General features: G+C 43.8%; 1 protein-coding gene across 8 annotated transcripts in view; it reads right to left on the reverse strand.

Moving 5' to 3' along the window:
• The window catches only part of APBA1 (amyloid beta precursor protein binding family A member 1), a 240119-nt gene that overhangs the window by 70766 nt on the left and 149071 nt on the right, over positions 1 to 20282 (reverse strand). For 6 of the 8 annotated variants that reach the window (XM_073806194.1, XM_019934728.3, XM_033858154.2 and 3 more), the window contains one exon: positions 9317 to 10579. In XM_073806194.1, the coding sequence (XP_073662295.1) occupies positions 9317 to 10510 (1194 nt within the window). In that variant the 5' untranslated portion in view covers positions 10511 to 10579. Of the gene's footprint in view, positions 1 to 9316; positions 10580 to 14773; positions 14879 to 20282 lie in introns of all 8 variants that reach the window. The other 2 variants (XM_019934727.3, XM_073806192.1) reach the window with 1 other exon arrangement.

The following is a 20282-nucleotide window of genomic DNA, read 5'->3' on the forward strand; positions in this document are numbered from 1 at the left end:
CTACAAGGGACCCACTTCAGACCTAGAGACACGTACAGACTGAAAGGGGATGGAAAAAGATATTCCATGCAAATGGAAACCAAAAGAAAGCTGGAGTAGCAATTTTCATATCAGAAAAAATAGACTTTAAAACAAAGACTATTAGAAGAGACAAAGAAGGACACTACATAATGATCAAGGAATTGATCCAAGAAGAAGATATAACAATTGTAAACATTTATGCACCCAACATAGGAGCACCTCAATACATAAGGCAAATACTAACAGCCATAAAAGGGGAAATCGACAGTAACATATTCATAGCAGGGGAGTTTAACACCCCACTTTCACCAATGGACAGATCATCCAAAATGAAAATAAATAAGGAAACACAAGCTTTAAATGATACATTAAACAAGATGGACTTAATTGATATTTATAGGACATTCCATCCAAAAACAACAGAATACACATTTTTCTCAAGTGCTCATGGAACATTCTCCAGGATAGATCATATCTTGGGTCACAAATCAAGCCTTGGTAAATTTAAGAAAACTGAAATCGTATCAAGTATCTTTTCCGACCACAACGCTCTGAGACTAGATATCAATTACAGGAAAAGATCTGTAAAAATACAAACACATGGAGGCTAAACAATACACTACTTAATAACGAAGTGATCTCTGAAGAAATCAAAGAGGAAATCAAAAAATACCTAGAAACAAATGACAATGGAGACACGACGACCCAAAACCTATGGGATGCAGCAAAAGCAGTTCTAACAGGGAAGTTTATAGCAATACAATCCTACCTTAAGAAACAGGAAACATCTCGAATAAACAAGTTAACCTTGCACCTAAAGCAATTAGAGAAAGAGGAACAAAAAACCCCAAAGTTAGCAGAAGGAAAGAAATCATAAAGAAACAGGAAACATCTCGAATAAACAACTTAACCTTGCACCTAAAGCAATTAGAGAAAGAGGAACAAAAAACCCCAAAGTTAGCAGAAGGAAAGAAATCATAAAAATCAGATCAGAAATAAATGAAAAAGAAATGAAGGAAACGATAGCAAAGGTCAATAAAACTAAAAGCTGGTTCTTTGAGAAGATAAACAAAATTGATAAACCATTAGCCAGACTCACCAAGAAAAAAAGGGAGAAGACTCAAATCAATACAATTAGAAATGAAAAAGGAGAAGTAACAACAGACACTGCAGAAATACAAAAGATCATGATAGATTACTACAAGCAACTCTATGCCAATAAAATGGACAACCTGGAAGAAATGGACAAATCCTTAGAAATGCACATCCTGCCAAGACTGAATCAGGATGAAATAGAAAATACGAACAGACCAATCACAAGCACTGAAATTGAAAGTGTGATTAAAAATCTTCCAACAAACAAAAGCCCAGGACCAGATGGCTTCACAGGCGAATTCTATTAAACATTTAGAGAAGAGCTAACACCTATCCTTCTCAAACTCTAACAAAATACAGCAGAGGGAGGAACACTCCCAAACTCATTCTACGAGGCCACCATCACTCTGATACCAAAACCAGACAAAGATGTCACAAAGAAAGAAAACTACAGGCCTATAACACTGATTAACATAGATGCAAAAATCCTCAACAAAATACCAGCAAACAGAATCCAACAGCACATTAAAAGGATCGTACAGCATGATCAAGTGGGGATTATCCCAGGAATGCAAGGATTCTTCAATATACGCAAATCAATCAACGTGATGCACCATATTAAAAAATTGAAGAAGAAAAACCATACGATGATCTCAATAGACGCAGAAAAGCTTTCGACAAAATTCAAAACCCATTTATGATAAAAACTCTGCAGAAAGTAGGCATAGAGGGAACTTTCCTCAACATAATAAAGACCATATATGACAAACCCAAAGCCAACATCATCCTCAATGGTGAAAAACTGAAACTATTTCCACTAAGACCAGGAACAGGATAAGGCTGCCCACTCTCACCACTCTTATTCAACATAGCTTTGGAAGTTTTAGCCACAGCAATCAGAGAAGAAAAGGAAATAAAAGGAATCCAAATCAGAAAAGAAGTAAAGCTGTCACTGTTTGCAGATGACATGATACTATACATAGAGAATCCTAAAGATGCTACCAGAAAACTACTAGAGCTAATCAATGAATTTGGTAAAGTAGCAGGATACAAAATTAATGCACAGAAATCACTGGCATTCCTATACACTAATGATGAAAAACCTGAAAGTGAAATCAAGAAAACACTCCCATTTAGCATTGCAACAAAAAGAATAAAATACCTAGGAATAAACCTACCTAAGGAGATAGAAGACCTGTATGCAGAAAATTATAAGACACTGATGAAAGAAATTAAAGATGATACAAATAGATGGAGAGATATACCATGTTCATGGATTGGAAGAATCAACATTGTGAAAATCACTCTGCTACCCAAAGCAATCTACAGATTCAATGCAATCCCTATCAAACTACCACTGGCATTTTTCACAGAGCTAGAACAAAAAATTTCACAATTTGTATGGAAACACAAAAGACCCCGAATAGCCAAAGCAATCTTGAAAACGAAAAATGGAGCTGGAGAAATCAGGCTCCCTGACTTCAGACTATAGTACAAAGCTACAGTAATCAAGACAGTATGGTACTGGCACAAAAACAGAAATATAGATCAATGGAAGGAGATAGAAAGCCCAGAGATAAACCCACACACATATGGTCACCTTATCTTTGATAAAGGTGGCAGTAATGTACAGTGGAGAAAGGACAGCCTCTTCAATAAGTGGTGCTGGGAAAACTGGACAGGTACATGTAAAAGTATGAGATTAGATCACTCCCTAACACCATACACAAAAATAAGCTCAAAATGGATTAAAGACCTAAATGTAAGGCCAGAAACTATCACACTCTTAGAGGAAAACAAAGGCAGAACACTCTATGACATAAATCACAGCAAGATCCTTTTTGACCCACCTCCTAGAGAAATGGAAATAAAAACAAAAATAAACAAATGGAACCTAATGAAACTTCAAAGCTTTTGCCCAGCAAAGGAAACCATAAACAAGACCAAAAGACAACCCTCAGAATGGGAGAAAATATTGGCAAATGAAGCAACTGACAAAGGATTAATCTCCAAAAATTTATAAGCAGCTCATGCAGCTCAATAACAAAAAAACAAACAACCCAATCCAAAAATGGGCAGAAGACCTAAATAGACATTTCTCCAAAGAAGATATACAGACTGCCAACAAACACATGAAAGAATGCTCAACATCATTAATCATTAGAGAAATGCAAATCAAAACAATGAGATATCATCTCACACCAGTCAGAATGGCCATCATCAAAAAATCTAGAAACAATAAATGCTGGGGAGGGTGTGGAGAAAAGGGAACACTCTTGCACTGCTGGTGGGAATGTGAATTGGTACAGCCACTGTGGAGAACAGTATGGAGGTTCTTTAAAAAACCACAAATAGAACTACCATATGACCCAGCAATCCCACTACTGGGCATATACCCTGAGAAAACCATAATTCAAAAAGAGTCACGTACCAAAATGTTCATTGCAGCTCTATTTACAATAGCCTGGAGATGGAAACAACCTAAGTGTCCATCATCAGATGAATGGATAAAGAAGATGTGGCACATATATACAATGGAATATTACTCAGCCATAAAAAGAAATGAAATTGAGTTATTTGTAACGAGGTGGAAGGACCTAGATTCTGTCATACAGAGCGAAGTAAGTCAGAAAGAGAAAAACAAATACCGTATGTTAACACACATATATGGAATTTAAGGGAAAAAAGTGTCATGAAGAACCTGGGGTAAGACAGGAATAAAGACACAGACCTACTAGAGAATGGACTTGAGGATATGGGGAGGGGGAAGGGTAAGCTGTGACAAAGCGCGAGAGTGGCATGGACATATATACACTACCAAACGTAAAATAGATAGCTAGTGGGAAGAAGCCGCGTAGCACAGGGAGATCAGCTTGGTGCTTTGTGACCACCTAGAGGGGTGGGATAGGGAGGGTGGGAGGGAGGGAGACGCAAAAGGGAAGAGATATGGGAACATATGTATATGTATAACTGATTCACTTTGTTATAAAGCAGAAAGTAACACAGCATTGTAAAGCAATTCTACTCCAATAAAGATGTAAAAAAAATTTTTTTTTGGAATGTTCTTTCTTTAAAATGGCATCCTAATTTAGTGGCTCCCCTATCTTCTCCTACCCTTCTGAGAATACTGATGAATGTTTTATAGTTTTTTTCCTGCTCTGAGTACTGCCTTTATTTCTCCAAGTTCCTTTTCCATTTGCTCTTTTTGTGTCTTTGTCTTTCATGTTAAGAGATGTTCGTCAAATGTCCGGAGATCCTTGGATATCCACCATATTTAACAGTGGGTCCCAAAAAGCCTGTTGGAAGGTCCATGAGCAGCAGTAACCTTCATTGCGTGGTGATCAGGTAGGGAACCAGATTTTATGCTGGAAAAGCCCCAAACATGAGTAACTGTAGGTACCTACTCTTGCATCTTCCTGTTTCCTCAGAGAGGAATGTTCTAATCTCCGGCTGGGGCTGGGGGCTGCGAGGGGGTAGGTTCTAAGCCTGATGGCTAAGAATTCCAAGCCTTTCTCACAGTCTCACTGCTTAGTGGGTCCTGTGTTCCATAAGGTACCCCTTAACCCCTTTTTCAGCTGTGGCTAGTTCCAGCACTTCTCTGGTTCACCCTCTCTTTACAGTAAACCTCCCACCTTCTGTGGGGGGTGGAGGAGAAGTGGAAACTTGGTGGCTGGGCTGGAGAAGGGATTTGGAGTCTAATTTCTCCTGTGACACACCTTCAAACAATCCTCTTTTGTTTTTCAGCCATACTCCTGCCATCGGCGGTATCTGGTGTCTCAAATTCCTTAGCCTTTCTTGGGGGTCCCCGGCACAAATCCTCACAGAGTAGGGAACACAGAAACCTCATCAGTGTATGAGTGAGAATCGATCAGGCTGTGCTGTGGCAACAAACCACCCCAAATCCCCAAGGCTTAAAACAACAAAGGTTGCTTCCTCTCTCACACTACATGTCCACAGGGGCAGGAGAGAGCCCGGCTCATCACGGTCACTTGGGACCCACACGGACAGAGGCTCTGCCATCCTGTGACACCGCCATCTTAACCTGAGGCTTCAGGGGAAGAAGGTGCTCTGAGCTGCTCCCGCCTAGAAGCAACATCACATTTCACTGCTCCCGTTTCACTGGCCTTGTCTTGCTCCTAGGGTATGAGGAGGTGCAGTGCAGTCATCCCTGGGCTTGAAAGCAGAGGACAACTGGCAATATGGGGGAGGGGCACTAATGTCTACCACAGCCAGTCACCACTATGGTGTTCCAAAATTTTGTTGTTCTCATCTGCTGCTGTTTCCTCTGTCTCCTGGTGATTGTGGCTTTACGTATTTCTATTATTTTACTGTCATTTTAGTGTAGCTTTTTTTTTTAAATTTTGTTTTATTTATTTATTTTTAAACAGCAGGTTCTTGTTAGTTATCCATTTTATACATATTAGTGTCTGTATGTTTAGTGTAGCTTTAAGAGGGAGCAGTGATAAAGACCAATTCAAACTGTGCAACACACTACTCCAAGTAGCCAAAACCCTCCCATTACGCTGTGTGCTTGCTCCCATCCATCCCTCTGATTCCACCCCCGCTCTGTTCTCTACTCAGAGTGAGTTTGTTGCCTAAAGAGAGATGGGTAGGCTGCGGAACTTTTCAGAACTGGTCATTCATTAACAATACTTTTCAAGAAGGGGGCTGGGTGGTAGTTTTCAAACATATAGCTAGAAAAGAGCCTTTACTAGAAGCAAAGCATTTATAAATACTTTTTTCAAAAAACAATTATATTCACTCACTGCAGAGCATCTAGTCTATGTTCAGTAAGTCCTTGCTAACGAGCAATCCTATTTTCGCATTCTGTAGGATTCACTTGCAAACAGATGCCAGTTTCCTCCAAGTATGAGAAAAATGCTAAAGGTCCGAGTGAATTAAAAGTAGTGTTTAGAACTAACAAACGTCAGGTAGATAGCTAGTGGGAAGCAGCCGCATGGCACAGGGATATCGGCTCGGTGCTTTGTGACTGCCTGGAGGGGTGGGATAGGGAGGGTGGGAGGGAGGGAGACGCAAGAGGGAAGACATATGGGAACATATGTATATGTATAACTGATTCACTTTGTTATAAAGCAAAAACTAACACACCATTGTAAAGCAATTATACTCCAATAAAGATGTTTAAAAAAAAAGTAGTGTTTAGAGCAGATTTAGCTATCAGCAGATACCTCTGGCAAGTAGTAGTACAGGTGGTTTTTATTACCATCTATTTGCATCACTGTAGTTTCTGATGTTGCTATTTTGAGAACGCGCTGTTTCTGTAACAAGAATTCCAGGGCCCCTTTTCCAGGCCAGTTGACCAAAACCACAGTGGGAGAGCCCCTTCCATGAAACCACACCTGTGGTTTAGGTCTAGGTCTCTAATTAGCTAGGTCTCTAATCCATAGAGCTAACATGGGGAAACTACCCAGATGATACTTGTCCTTTAAATCAGTGGTTCTTAATTTTTCACATACTCAAGAATCACAGGGAGAATTTACAAAACAGAAACAAACAAGGAAAACAAACCTAATGAACAAAACCCCAGATCACTGGACCCCATCTTAGGTATTCTGGTTTGGAAAAGAAAGGTAGTAATTTGTATTTTTAACAAGTACCTTCCAGAAAGACTTCAGGCCACGTGGCTTTTAATAGTGCTTTTCCATTTTCTACAACAGTATACACGGAATGAGCATTCAGTAAATATTTTTTGATGCTGAGGAAGAAATCCACAGAATGTATGTATTTCCCCCATGATACCATCAAAGAGGTAGCAAATGAAGGTCTTTCCGATAAATGTGGCATGACCGATGAAATGCAACCCACAAATTCAAATGGCTTAAAGACAACTGGTGGAATATTTTAAAGCACACGTCTTGGGGTTTGCTTTGTATTAACTATTCATAACCCAGAAAGCCCAACTAACCAATTTCTTAGTGTCAAGTTGAATTTCTGACTGGATGGGTTTCTAAAGCATCACCCAATATTCTGGAATCAATTCTACCTCCTGAATGAAACATCTTGCAAGAGGGTTAAGCTGTTTTCCTAGTTCAAATGGATAAAAGCAAGCCCCCAGCCCTAGTGGAGGCTGGGTGATGGGTTCATCGTGAGGCTGCAGGGACCAGGTGGTTAAGCTAGTAGTTTCATGGAGCTGGTGCAGGTGAGAGAGCTGAAGGAAGAGGCCAGCATCTGGACCGAATGCTCCCGCATCTTTTTCTCGGATGGCTTTCCAAGTTTCTAAAAAGGATGTAGAACCCGGCCTCTTGACAGCTCCCTACTTTTAAAAACCTGCTCCATTTCCACTACATTTGCAAAATACTTGCTGCACTCCATCCCTCCAAGCCACAGGGAACCTGGAGACAGCGGGAGGTCACCGACAATTCTGCACCTGAGTGCACCTATTTTTAACTGTTTGACTGTGAAGCCTGGAAAGCAGAGGGAGACACCAAGCATGCTAAACTAACTGACCCAATGCCGCCCCCTGGTTGGGAGGATGCAGATCCCTTCCCAACCTTGCCTTAAAGGTGCCAGCGATTTAATCAGCTAACAGCCAATGCTGTTACTAAAAGAGCAGGCGAACGATACCTTTCTGACCTGCATAGCCCTTTACCTATTTAAGTAAAATGAACAAACAGCTTCCAATAATTGTTTCTCACTCCAAAAGATATACCGAGAAATAGGCTGGTGCAATCATAAAATGCAGAATTAAATGAAACCGAATTTAACCACTTGACCCTTCTTTTACTCCAAGCTCGCATTTTAAATGAAAGTGCTTTAAAAAAATGAAAGTGCTTAAAAATTATTCAAGAGAATGGAAAAGTGAGAGTCAGAGGAGAAAGAGAATCTTTAGAGCCAGGTAGTGGGGGTAAAGGTTAGCCTTCTTGATTTATTTTGAATAGACTGTGGTGACACTCAAGCTTGCCGAGTTATCAAATTTCTTAGGTATTTCAAACACAGAAAATAAAATGCAGACAGGGCAGCAATAGCTTTCTGTAGCTCTTCACAAGAAAGTGTATTTCAGTTCAAAAACATGTCTTTTGTGAGGTGAGAAGGACACTCTGGTACCACCAGAGATGAAAACTAAGCCCTTCCTGAAAGTCACAGTGAAAAAACTGCAGACACCCCCAAAAGGCAGAAGGATTTCCTTGATTTCCTCCAAAGAGGCCACACTATCCATCCCAAACTTTTAAGGGTTGCTTTAAGGCAGTGGTTCTCAAATTATGGTCCTGGGACCAGCAGCATTAACATCACCTGGGAACTTATTAGTGACAACGTTGAGTTTCACCTGAGCCCTGAGATCCTGGAAAACAGCAAAGGTTAAGGGCTCCCCTCCCCTCGTTTTGTGTTCTGGAAATGGCTTAGGCAAAGAACCTACCTTCCCATTAGACTTGAGTAGCTCACAGGTGCCCCCTTGTTTACCTAGGACAAGGCCAGACACAGCCCCTCCAAATTTACATTCTTTGCCTGACAAATGGTTAGTTGAACTGCTGATTAATCAAGACAAAATTCTTATTAACCAGCCTTCGATGAAGCTCCTCGCCTTCTTCCAGGTCCTTGAACTTTGGCCAGCTTCCCACCCCTACTCAACAGCTCCTCCTGGGAACAGGCTGATGTCAGGTTAAAACACTCTTTCCTGGGCAATGCGTTCAAGCCATGCTTCATCCCACTTCCTCACACCTTGTTGTTCCAAGCCTTGTTTACTCCTCCCTCCAAAAGAACCCCCTTTGTGCCTAACTCTAGAGACGCTTGCAGATCTTAGAGGTTCTGCTACTGCAACAGTCCCCCTTCCCCTGTTACAATAGGACCTTTCCCCTTTGCAATAATGCTTTCCAATAGTCTCTCCTTACTCAATCCAGACCTGTTTTTTTATTTGACGTTAGAAATACAAATTCTCAGGCCCCACCCCATACCTTCTAAGTGGGAAACTAGGGGATGGGAAGCGGTGCGCCTGGAAATCAATTTCTGAACAAGTGCTCCAGGAACAGTTTGAGAACCACTGATTTACGGCAACCTCTCAACACTTAACTCCCTCCCACCTGTGTTTCACTCAGGCGCGCTTAAGCACAAGCTGTTTCTGAGCATCCCCACAGATCGTTTCTCTCATCAAGTCATTTCCCAATGACAAACGATGCCACCGAGCGCCCGTCTCCCCTCCTGGCCGCGCGTGGAGCTGAGCGGGTCTGAACCCGCACACACTTACATCTCCATCCACCGGCCTCTGGTCGTCACAATCCCTGGTGGGACTAATGTCCTGGCGCATGACCCAGATGGGCTCTTTGGGCTCGTCGGGGGTATAAGGCGAGCGTATGGTCCTGGTTTTCACCTCCTCGATGGCCTCCTTGATGTCCTTGATGGCCAGCGAGATGGCATCCCTCTTCTCCTTGCTGTACCGCTGCACCGCCTCGCCGCCAGCCGCCCTCTGCTGCCCCGCCGGCGCCTGTAGCCCGGGGCTGTCCGGGCGGCCCCCGCCCGGGGTGGGGGCGCGCTCCAGGTCCTGCTCGGCCTCAGGCATGTCCTCGGCCGCCTTGTCGAGGCTCTGCGAGCTCATGCTCTGCTTGACCTCGGCCACGATCTGGTCGATGTCCTCTTCCTGCTCGTAGCTGTCCATGCGCGGGTAGGGCGCGAACTCGGCCTCCTTCTCGGGGCTGTCGGACTCGCCGTCGGAGCGCTCGTCGTAGTGGTGCAGCCGCGCGCCCAGGGCCTCCTGGCGGTAGGCGGCCGCCTCGTCTCGCTCCTGCTCGTACAGCCGCAGGCCGTCGCGCGCGTCCAGCTCGGGTGCGTCCCCGATTTCCTCGTACACGTGCTCCTGGAGGCCCCCGTAGTCGGCGTAGGGCTCGGCATAGGGCTCGTCCTCGCCGCGGTGGAAGAGCCGGTGCGTGTAGACGTAGCCCGAGTAGGCAGCGTTCATGGCCTCCTCGTGCTCCAGCGAGTGGAAGTGCAAGTGGTTGGGCAGCGCGCGGCGGTGCGTGGCCTCGGCGTGCTCGGCCTCCGCCTGCTCCGTGTACTCCTCGGCCTCGGGCCGGTACTGCACTGCGTACGCGCTCTCGTCCTCGGGGTCCTGCGCGCGCTCGGCGTCGTAGCCCTCGCGCGCTGCGGCGATCACGTCGCCCTCGGCCGTGTCCGTGTGGTTGTGGAAGCCACTCTCCGTGCTGGCGGAGCGCGCCAGGCACTCCCCGCGCTCCTCCTCCTCCTGCTGCTGCTGCTGCTGCTGCGGCCCGGGCTGGGCGCGGAGGTCCTCGACGGCGCGCCCGCGCGGGGGGCGGCCCGCATGGTGCTGCTGCTGCTCCTCCTCCACCTCCGGGTGCTCCAGGTCGGCCTCCACCGACTCGTTCACCTCCCCGCCTGCCGCCTCGTCCGTCACCTCCACCTCCGCGGCCGCCTCCAAGTGGTTCATGGTGGGCGTCGGCGACGGCTGGGAGAGGGGCTGGGCCGGCTCACTGCGCTCTCATTCTGCTCCACCCGGCTGGAAAAACAAGAAGGGGGGAGGGGCTATTACGTGGTTCAGACTGTAGGCGGGAGCTGAGTACCAAGATACCATAAAAACAGCTGTTATTGATCCCATCTGAATCTCGGTCAATTCAAAAGTGATTGCAAATTAAGCTCAGCCTGAGAGCACATAGTTCATCTTCTTCGTAGCACGTGTCGTAATTTGTAATTACATATCTCCTTGTGTAATTGCTTACTGGCTTTCTCCCTTCCCCACCCCTCAGACTGAGAGCCTCTTGAGCCGTTAGTTCCCCACCATGCTTACTATTCAGGTTCTATTTCTGATGCATATGAATAGAGAGTACTACCAAATTGAATGAGACAATTGACACATTTTCCATCTGCTAAGGGATAAATCTAAGTTATACTAGAAACGATTTTTAAAATAAGTTTCAAGGGAAAAAAATAATCTTGGAATGTTTTGGATCTGTTGCTGTCAATACAAATTCGCAGCCATTCTGGGGGAGGCTATCAACCATCAATGGGTTCTCGTCCTGGCACTGCTGGCTCTGTTGCCTCCGGTTAAGTGGCTCAATTTTCCGGACCTCCACCATGAGACTGGACTCATTTCCTATAGCAGGATGTTAACACCTATTACCTAGATAAGAAAAGACTCCGTGGTCAAATAAGTCTGGGAAATGCTGACTTCGAGTTGACTTTTCATTGTGAATATTCAAGAGGAGGAAAATACAGGATGCTCGGTTCACAAACTTGTTTGACTGGGAAACACTTTTTTCCTACAGGCCAGTGTTCTGACAAATGCACTTAGAGAAATACAGACTAGCTAATTTCTAATACTCACTTTCCTCATACACCCTGGATCTACAATTCTTTGATTCTATGAATTAGCATTATAGCTGATATTGGATAACACGCTTATTTAAAATATGGCTAGGTCTCTTTCCTTATTTTCAGAGGGACTTGCAGCTAGAGACACAGCTTTGGTTTCCACCTCTCTCATTCTTATCACAAAATAGCTTTATAGCATAATCTGTGTGCAATGTATGGAAATAAACACAAAAGATGTAAAGAACAGCAAAAACAAGCAGGATCCCTATGATTTCAAGACATTTATGGTAAATAGGTTCAACATGTGTAAACTTTTAGGGACTTCCCTGGTGGTCCAGTGGGTAAGACTCCGAGCTCCCAAGGCAGAGGGCCCAGTTTCGATCCCTGGTCGAGGAACTAGATCCCACATGCATGCCACAACTAAGGAGCCCACATGCCACAACTAAAAAGATCTTGCATGCTGCAACTAAAGATCCCGTGTGCCACAACTAAGACCCGGCACGGCCTAAATAAATAAATATATTTTTAAAATGTGTAAACTTTTCTCATAGTGTTCTTTTGGAGAGCTCATCTTACAAATGGACAAAAGTGGGAAGTGAACTCTTCAATGTAATAGCAGAGAGCTCCAGGAGGACCAGGAACATCTGATGGACTCCCTCATGTTTTGATGCATTATATTCTGCTCAACTCCCACCACAATGAAAGCAATTTCCTTCAGGCACTATGACAGTCCCAGCAGTAAAGGAGGCCATTTTGGAGCTACCAAGTTCATCTTAAAGCAGAAGTATCATCTTTCTCCCATTCTTTGATGGATCCACCACTGACTAATACTCACTAGAAAGCAATTGTGGTTTAGCAGAGATGATCAATCCTTATTGCCTCCTTCCTTGATAAGAGTCCCACTTCATACAAATTAGACCCTGTCTTCTTTGAAAAACTGTGGCCTCCTCTCATTTAACCCCTGAGAACAGTGACTGTGAACTAGGTATAAGAAAGTTTTCCAAGTACGAGTCTCCATTCAGACCAGATGGATGGTCAACGCACTGAACAGAAGAGGCAAATGCTGGTGCTGAGGGCCCCCAGGTTAGGTGGCCTCCAGCGGATCACGCAAAATACAAAACAAATATTCAATTCAATACAACACATGGACGACAACAGTCTATCCAAGTTTCCTTTATAAGGACTCTCTGGAAAAGACAACAGATAAAAACCACACTCATGTACAAATCTAAGTCTGCTGAACACAAAGAAAGCATTCACTGGGAGGGATACCAAACATGCCAGATACTTCCCGGGTACTGTTGCCCTGCAGTGTGTCAGCTGTGTGTGCTTAGTGTTAGCAATGCAACAACCACCATCCAAAACACCTGAACCAGCCAAGACTTCATGATAACCATGTGCAGAACTGATCAAAACACTGTCCTCAGTGAAAATGGCATTTTCCCTTTTCACTTTGATGAAAATCTATCGATATATAGGCATCAGAAAGAGATTTTAGTTTATTCTGGGTTAAAATTGTATTTGACCAGCAAATGGTACCATCTCATAGAGCACTGATCCAAAGGAAATGAGATTTCCATGCATGTCCGTACACTGAGTTATGGTAAACAAAGTTACAAGAAACCACTACTTTAGGGAAAAATACTGTCAAAATAATGCAGTTTTGCTACAGTGGAGCTTTCTATTCACTGGGTGCATTGTCCTTATACCCCCTCCCCCGGCCTCAGGGGAGTATTCCCGCATGCACGGAGCGTTTCTATTTCACTCACCACCGTGGTTTCAAGAATATAGTTTGGGTTGCGGTGTTTGCGGCATGTTAATTACTAACAGACATCGATTTGAGGGATTTCTCTAGGACAAAGGCAACTCCCAACTTTTAAAGATGGAGCTGACGTTGGTGGTCGGGTCCATCGGCAGCGCACGAGAGGATGGTTCCCTATACCCTGGCAACTTTGGGGGTGATATTTATTTAAAAACCCCACTGAGGCTATTTTGAAAGAATCCAAGGTTATTGTGGGTATAGAGATTGGTACCACCTTTTTGAAAAGCAATTTGGCAAGATGAATTAAAATCTTAAAAAGGTAATATACCTTTGCCCCAGTAACTCTACTTATAGAAATCTCAAAGGAAAAACTCAGATGTGGACAAAGATGTTTCTCACGGTATTTGCTTAAAAAGTAAAGATTATAAACGCTAACTATTAAGCGCTAACATTAAGTACGAATAAGTACAGTGCTAATAAGCGTGTTAGCATCATATTGCAGTTCAGGAAGGTGTGGGGCTTCTCTGGCTGGCTAGCTCCACCTGGAGTTCCCACAGCACTCAATCTCAACCTGCCACAGCTGAACATCTCAGCTCCCAAACCTGGCCCCGCCTCCTGAATTTCCTGTATGGCTGAAAGGCACCACCAAGTCCCCAGTCCAGGAATCATTACTGAGTTGTCTCTTTCCCTAACCTCCTTCCCCAGACTGAGGACCAAGTCCATTGTCTTCATAGCTCTCGCATCATCCTCGCTGCCACTACCTTGTCTCGGTCCCTCTCGCCTACAAAATTTCCTTGACTAATTTCTCAGTCCCCTCCAGTCGATCCTCACCTCACTATGAGCCAACCTGCTCATCTTTCTAAATGCAAATCTGAATCCCATAGCCCTATTTCTCAAACTCTTCAGCGATCTCCCTCCAGTACATAGTACAGATGCTTAGCTAACTATCTACCAGACATTACTAGGCATTTGCCACATAACGACTCATTTAATCCTCACACTAGCCTATGAAGAGCATACTCTTCTATCGTCTTTAGAGAGATTATTGTCAGCTCTTTTAAAAATGAGGAAATGGAGGCGGGTGGTGTTAGGTGATTGCCTAGGTCACACACCTGCTGGCGGAACTGGTGTCACCCCCCCCCACCCCCCCCCCGCCCCTGCCCCCCGCCTCTAGGCTCTGGTGCTTGAGTCCTACTACTGACAAACAGAGCCCTTGGGCCACATCACTCCTCCTAGCCTCATCTTCACGCTTCACCTCCACCCTGTATTCTAACACCCCGAAGTCCTGACACTAGCCCTAACTGCCTTCCCTATCCTCAGCACATTTTTTTTTTTTTTTTTTTGCGGTACACGGGTCTCTCACTGTTGGGGCCTCTCACTGTTGGGGCCTCTCCTGTTGCGGAGCACAGGCTCCGGACGCGCAGGCTCAGTGGCCATGGCTCACGGGCCCAGCCGCTCCGTGGCATGTGGGATCTCCCCGGACCGGGGCACGAACCTGTGTCCCCTGCATCGGCAGGCAGACTCTCAACCACTGCGCCACCAGGGAAGCCCGACCTCAGCACATTTTTCACCTAACTTTTCTTTGGTGAATGTCTTATCTTCCCCAAAGCAAGTTCATACCTAATGAATGTCTATTACGTGCCAGCCTCCAGGCAATGTTCTGGGCGTAGAGGCAGAGCAGTGGCCAAGCCAGACAGGCTGTTCTGTTCTCAGGAAGCCACCATTCTAGTTCATGGGAGTGGAGGGAAAGGAGAGGGGAAGAGACAATAATTATGTTAATAAACAGAATAACATCAGGGAACAAAAAGTCTTATGAAGAAAATGAAACAGGGTAATGGCAGAGAAACTGACCGAGGAGAGAGGGCCTCCTATAGTGGCCAGAGGAGATGATATGGGCACTGAGGTCTGAATGATAAAGAAAGAGGCAGCCAACTAAAGATCTGAGGGCAGGGCCTTGAGGTGAGAAAGGACTTGCTGTGTTCAAAGACAGAAATAGTGTCTGTGAACTGAGCAAGGGATGATGTGGTAGGAGATGAGGATGGAAAGTTGGGAAGGGGCTAGCAGGGCAGGGCCTGGTACATCATGGTAGAGTTATTTCAAGTGCACTGGCATGCTACTGGGGGGGTTTAAGCAGGGGAGTAATAAAGCCTGATTAACCCCTCCCATCATCCTCACTATCTATCTATCTATCATATTATGGCACCTGTCATTCTGAGTAGCAATTCTTTATAAATATGAAGTCCTTGAGAAAAGGGGACATGTCATTTATCTTTGATTCCCCAGTGCCAAGTACAGAGGGAACATAGTAGGTAGTCGGTAAATTCTTAGTGATTAGAAAGAAAATAATTATCCTCCCACTTCCCAATATCAGGGGCCTTCTGGACATTGGCATGCCCAGCCTTTGGAGAACTCATTTCTTCTTTCCACCTTGAATCTTTACCAATCTCATCTGCCCCTGCGAACTTCTCCACCTTCTTCTGATGCTTTAAGTGCCCAAAGAACTCCAGTGATTCAACCTCTGCCTATATTTGAGGGCGCTGATCCAGTTGGCATTTATTGGATATGTACCAGGCACTGTGCAAGGCAAGGGGGATGCAAGTTTCTAAACCATGATCCCAGCCTTCAAGGGCAGACAGCTTTGGCGATTATAATACCTGGTGATGAATGCAAAACAGAAATAGGTTCCAGCGACCAAAAGAAGCTAGAGTTAAAACAACAACTGAATCACCTTTGTGAATCATGTGAGGGCTACTGTTCTTATAGGTTCTGGATTTCATAGCTCGTAAGCATCCTAGGAACTGAGGCCTAGGAGAGGAGTGCCATCATCCAGCCAATGTTCTTGACTATGACCCATGTGTCACCGGAGGCTGGGAGAGTAGAAGGGAGGAGTTACAGCTGATTGAAGAAAATCCCTCCCCTTCTACAAAAAGGCTGGATGACCTGGAAGACACAGGCAAGAGGGTCTCCTCTGCAGGAGCAGCCACACGACATGAAAAGGAGGTGCTATGGCATCTTGGATGCAGAAGTGAGGGAATCCAGGTTGTGGTGAAGCACAGGTGGCTTTCTGGCTCTTGGTTCTGGAATGTTCCACAGCTGAGTTGGAAAAAGTGAACAGAGGGAGGGAACTCCACTGCAGTGCACCATTTAGAAATAAAAACATTTCATGATTCAGCAATTGAATCCAGGTAGCTCGTAATGTTAGCTGAGGCTCCTGTTGGTTTGGCATGGATAGAAGGGGAGGCTATCATTACTTTGGTTGATCTGTCCTTAAGAAGTTGTTAATAACAATTTCCAATAGACTGTTTCTTTTAACACATTCAGAAGTAGTTTTAGAAGGGCCTGACTGAAGACAAAATGAAATGTAAAAAAGAAAGACACCAGATTATTAACCTGGAGAGTATTGTGTGAGTATGGGGAGGGGGTGGGGTAGTAATGCAGGTGTAGGGAAAACACATGAAGGTAGAGAGGAGAGAAGTGGGAAAAGAAGAAGAAAGTCTGTACTAGCCATTCTCTCCTCTGAGAAAACTAGAATGAACAATATGATTCCATTTATATAAGTTTTTATATTTTTGCAAATATTTAAAGTAGTACAACTACCTCCTGTGGACTTAATGAATGTTACTTGTCTTGCCCCGCTGGAGTTGGAAGGGAAGTTCTATTTCTTGGGACTGCAGCCTATCCTAATCCACCCGCGCACATACTGTTCCAGTCAACATGACGTCTGACACCAAGCCACTGGAGGGGCCGTCTATGACACTGAGACTATTAATTTCCATAACAAAAGCTGTGGTTGCCAAACAAGATTATGCCCTGGATGTAGTGGGCATGCAAACGTGCACACACACACACACACGCAATCTGCATAGGCTGGGAGATTAGTGGTTCTCATAAAAAAAAAAAAAAAAGATGACAGAATAGGAATACCCAGGTATTCTTATCTACCTTCCCTAGCCTATAAATGTGTTTCCCTTCCATGAGTTAGATCAATCATAAAACATCTACTAGGGAATCCAAAGGACATCAAGAACCCTACTCAAATCATCAGCTCTTCTAAACACGATACATCTATTTATAAGAGTAACATATAAAAGACAGAAATAAAAAAGACTAGAGTTTATTAAAGCTTAATCTCCTTTGAATCATTTGGAAATTAAATGTAATGATACTGGGAGCCAAGATGGACGCAGAACACACATTGCACCTTCCTAAAATCATTACCAGTTTAAATAGGCTTACATGGTCAGAAAAAGCCTCCTCACGCAGAGTTATCTTGCCTCAGCAAACTATCATTTTGTTTTCTCTGATATCCTTATGCCTGAAATTGTGAAGCATGGCTTCGCAGATAGTTTTGGTAATGGTTTCAGAATGAGTTGAGTACCAGATGTCAACCAGACTGAGGTCTCTGGTTGGACCTCAGGACTGTGTCCTTGACCCTGTCCAGCTTTGATGAAGACATGGGGGCTGGACATCTTGTTTCCCTCTTCAGATCCACTCTGCACCTTCCCCACCCTGCCTGTGCCCTGCGAGGCTGGCCTCTTTGGGCTGCATCAACAGCTCCCTGTTGCTCTGGCTTCTGTTTGGGTTTGGCCAGTGGAAAGCTCTGGTGGATCTGTCCCTTGATCCAGTGATCTGGGTTCTTCACCTGTGGACAGACTGACCCAATGTTGGCTGCCTCACCACCTTGGATACCCTATTTTCTGGATCAAGAATGCCAACGGCTTGTCTGGATGGCCACTTGTTGATCCCTTAGAGATAGTGGACTGCCTGCTGGACTACACTTTTGTCCATACTGCACCTGGATTTGCCTTCTAGCACCTGCTCAACACAGGTTGGTGGGTCCTGGTCCTTCTCAACTAGCCATTGTAGACTCTTTATTTGCATGTTTCAAGGCCACTGCCATTGCTCAAAACACTTTGGCCACTCCTTTATGGGAACAGCTTTTGAAGTTAATTTATGGGGTTTGAAGCAAATTGTTCTCAATATTCTATTCTCGTATTTAGTCATATTTGACTTATGACTCCAAAGGATTATCCCCTACCTTATTTACAAGAGTTGGCTATAAATGGTGCTTATTAGTTTTCAAATACCACATTTATCCCTAAGGGATCATCTTGTCATTCACTATCCTTAATGAGGTATTGTAGTAGTGTGGGGACAGGTGTGGGTGACATACTGCCTGAATTTGCATCGTGGTTTCATCACTTACTAGCTCTTTGACTCTGAATAATTTAATCACAGAAAATATTCCAATTCTACCATCTCTAAAGTGGGCATAGTAATATTGGGTTGACCAAAAAGTTCGTTCGGGTTTTTTTCGTAACATCTTACATCACATGGTTACTGGATGATACAAGTTAATAGATATACTACAAGTTAATATTTTATATATACGTATAAAACTTAGAATCATGTCTGATACGTTTTAAGGGCTATTTAACATTCATTAGTGCATTTTCTGCACATACCATAGTTAGTATTTAACAGATCAATATACTGTTTTTAAAAAGCAAAAAAAAAAAAGTTAATATAATGACTAGAGCACATGGTACATTTATTATTACCCTTTCCTAAATAAGGCTACGTAGAGGTGGAAAACAAGCAGTTAAGCTACTTTTAATCCATTTTGAAGTAAGGCTTGGTATAAATAAATCCATCAAATAATCACAAACCCTGTACTATGTGTAGTCCAGTGATATATGTGGTGTTTTACATACTGTATTTCTAACCCTCACAACAGTCTCAGTGGAAATTATTATCTCCAATTGCTAATTTTGAAGCAGAAGCTAAGACAGCTTAAATAACTTGTCCAAGGTCACTCAGAGCCAAAAGGAGTGGAAGTGGATCCCTCTGGCTTTCGCTATTCTTCCTATTACATTTCACTGTGCCCAGAAAGTGATGCGATTGATTTTTTAAACAAACATCTAAATTGGTGTAATCCGTTTTAGAATAGTCACCTTGGCAGACTCTATACTTCCATGTTCCAAGGGCACTGTCTTTGCTCAAAATACTTTGGCCACTCCTTTATTGGAACTGATTTCAAAGTTAATTTGAGGTATTTGAAGCTACTAGTAAACTGTTTTCAATATTCCATAGTCATATTTAGTCATATTTGATTTTTGACCTCAAAGGGTGTCATCCAAATTCATCACCCACCTCGTTTACAAGATTTAGCTGAGAATGCTTCTTGATGTTCTCCAAATACCAAATCTATCCCTAAAGGATGAAGATATGCGACAGCCAAGATTATTAAAAAGAGTCTATTCAGGCTCTGAAGTCAATTCCAAAAGAGGGCTTTAAATACTGTTTTGGCCAGTGGCCACATCTTTCACATATGCTTTTATCCTTGCAGAGTGAACAGAGGGACAGAGGCCATTTGGAAGAATACATTCTTGTGTGATGGCTACAAAATCAGGTTCATTACTTTCATCCACCTTGAAATCTGTATAATTGTGGCTAACACTGAACAGTCAGGAAAATTAATTCATCCACTTGGATTAATTCAGCCATTCCAACCTCAAAGCTCTGATCACAACCCAGCCTTTGATTAAAGAGAAAATTCTGAATTTATGCAGACTACCTTATTGTCTGGCTCTTTGTCTGACACTTTAACAATCAAATCATTCATTTATTACTCTGACTCCAATAAAATACATGAAATAAGCTTAAGGCAATCATGGAAACTCAGAGGGGAAATCTTGTAAATTTTATAAAAATTCAAGGCACATTCTCTGGAAATCAAAGCCGATTAAAAGTCTATCTGAGGACTTCCTGGGTGGCACAGGGTTAAGAATCCGCCTGCCAATGCAGGGGACACGGGTTAGATCCCTGGTCTGGGAAGATCCCACATGCCGCGGAGCAACTAAGCCCGTGAGCCACAACTACTGAGCCTGCGCTCTAGAGCCCGCAAGCCAAAACTACTGAAGCCCGCGCCTAGAGCCCATGCTCCACAACAAGAGAAGCCACTGCGATGAGAAGCCCAGGCACCACAACGAAGAGAAGTCCCCGCTCGCTGCAAATAGAGAGAAAGCCCGCGCGCAGCAAGGAAGACCCAACGCAGCCAATAATAAAAAAACAAACAAACAAATAAATAAATCTTTTTTAAAAAATAAATAAAGTCTATCTGAATTTC

Source organism: Tursiops truncatus, chromosome 6 (genome assembly GCF_011762595.2).
Source record: "Tursiops truncatus isolate mTurTru1 chromosome 6, mTurTru1.mat.Y, whole genome shotgun sequence".
Lineage (NCBI taxonomy): Eukaryota > Metazoa > Chordata > Mammalia > Artiodactyla > Delphinidae > Tursiops > Tursiops truncatus.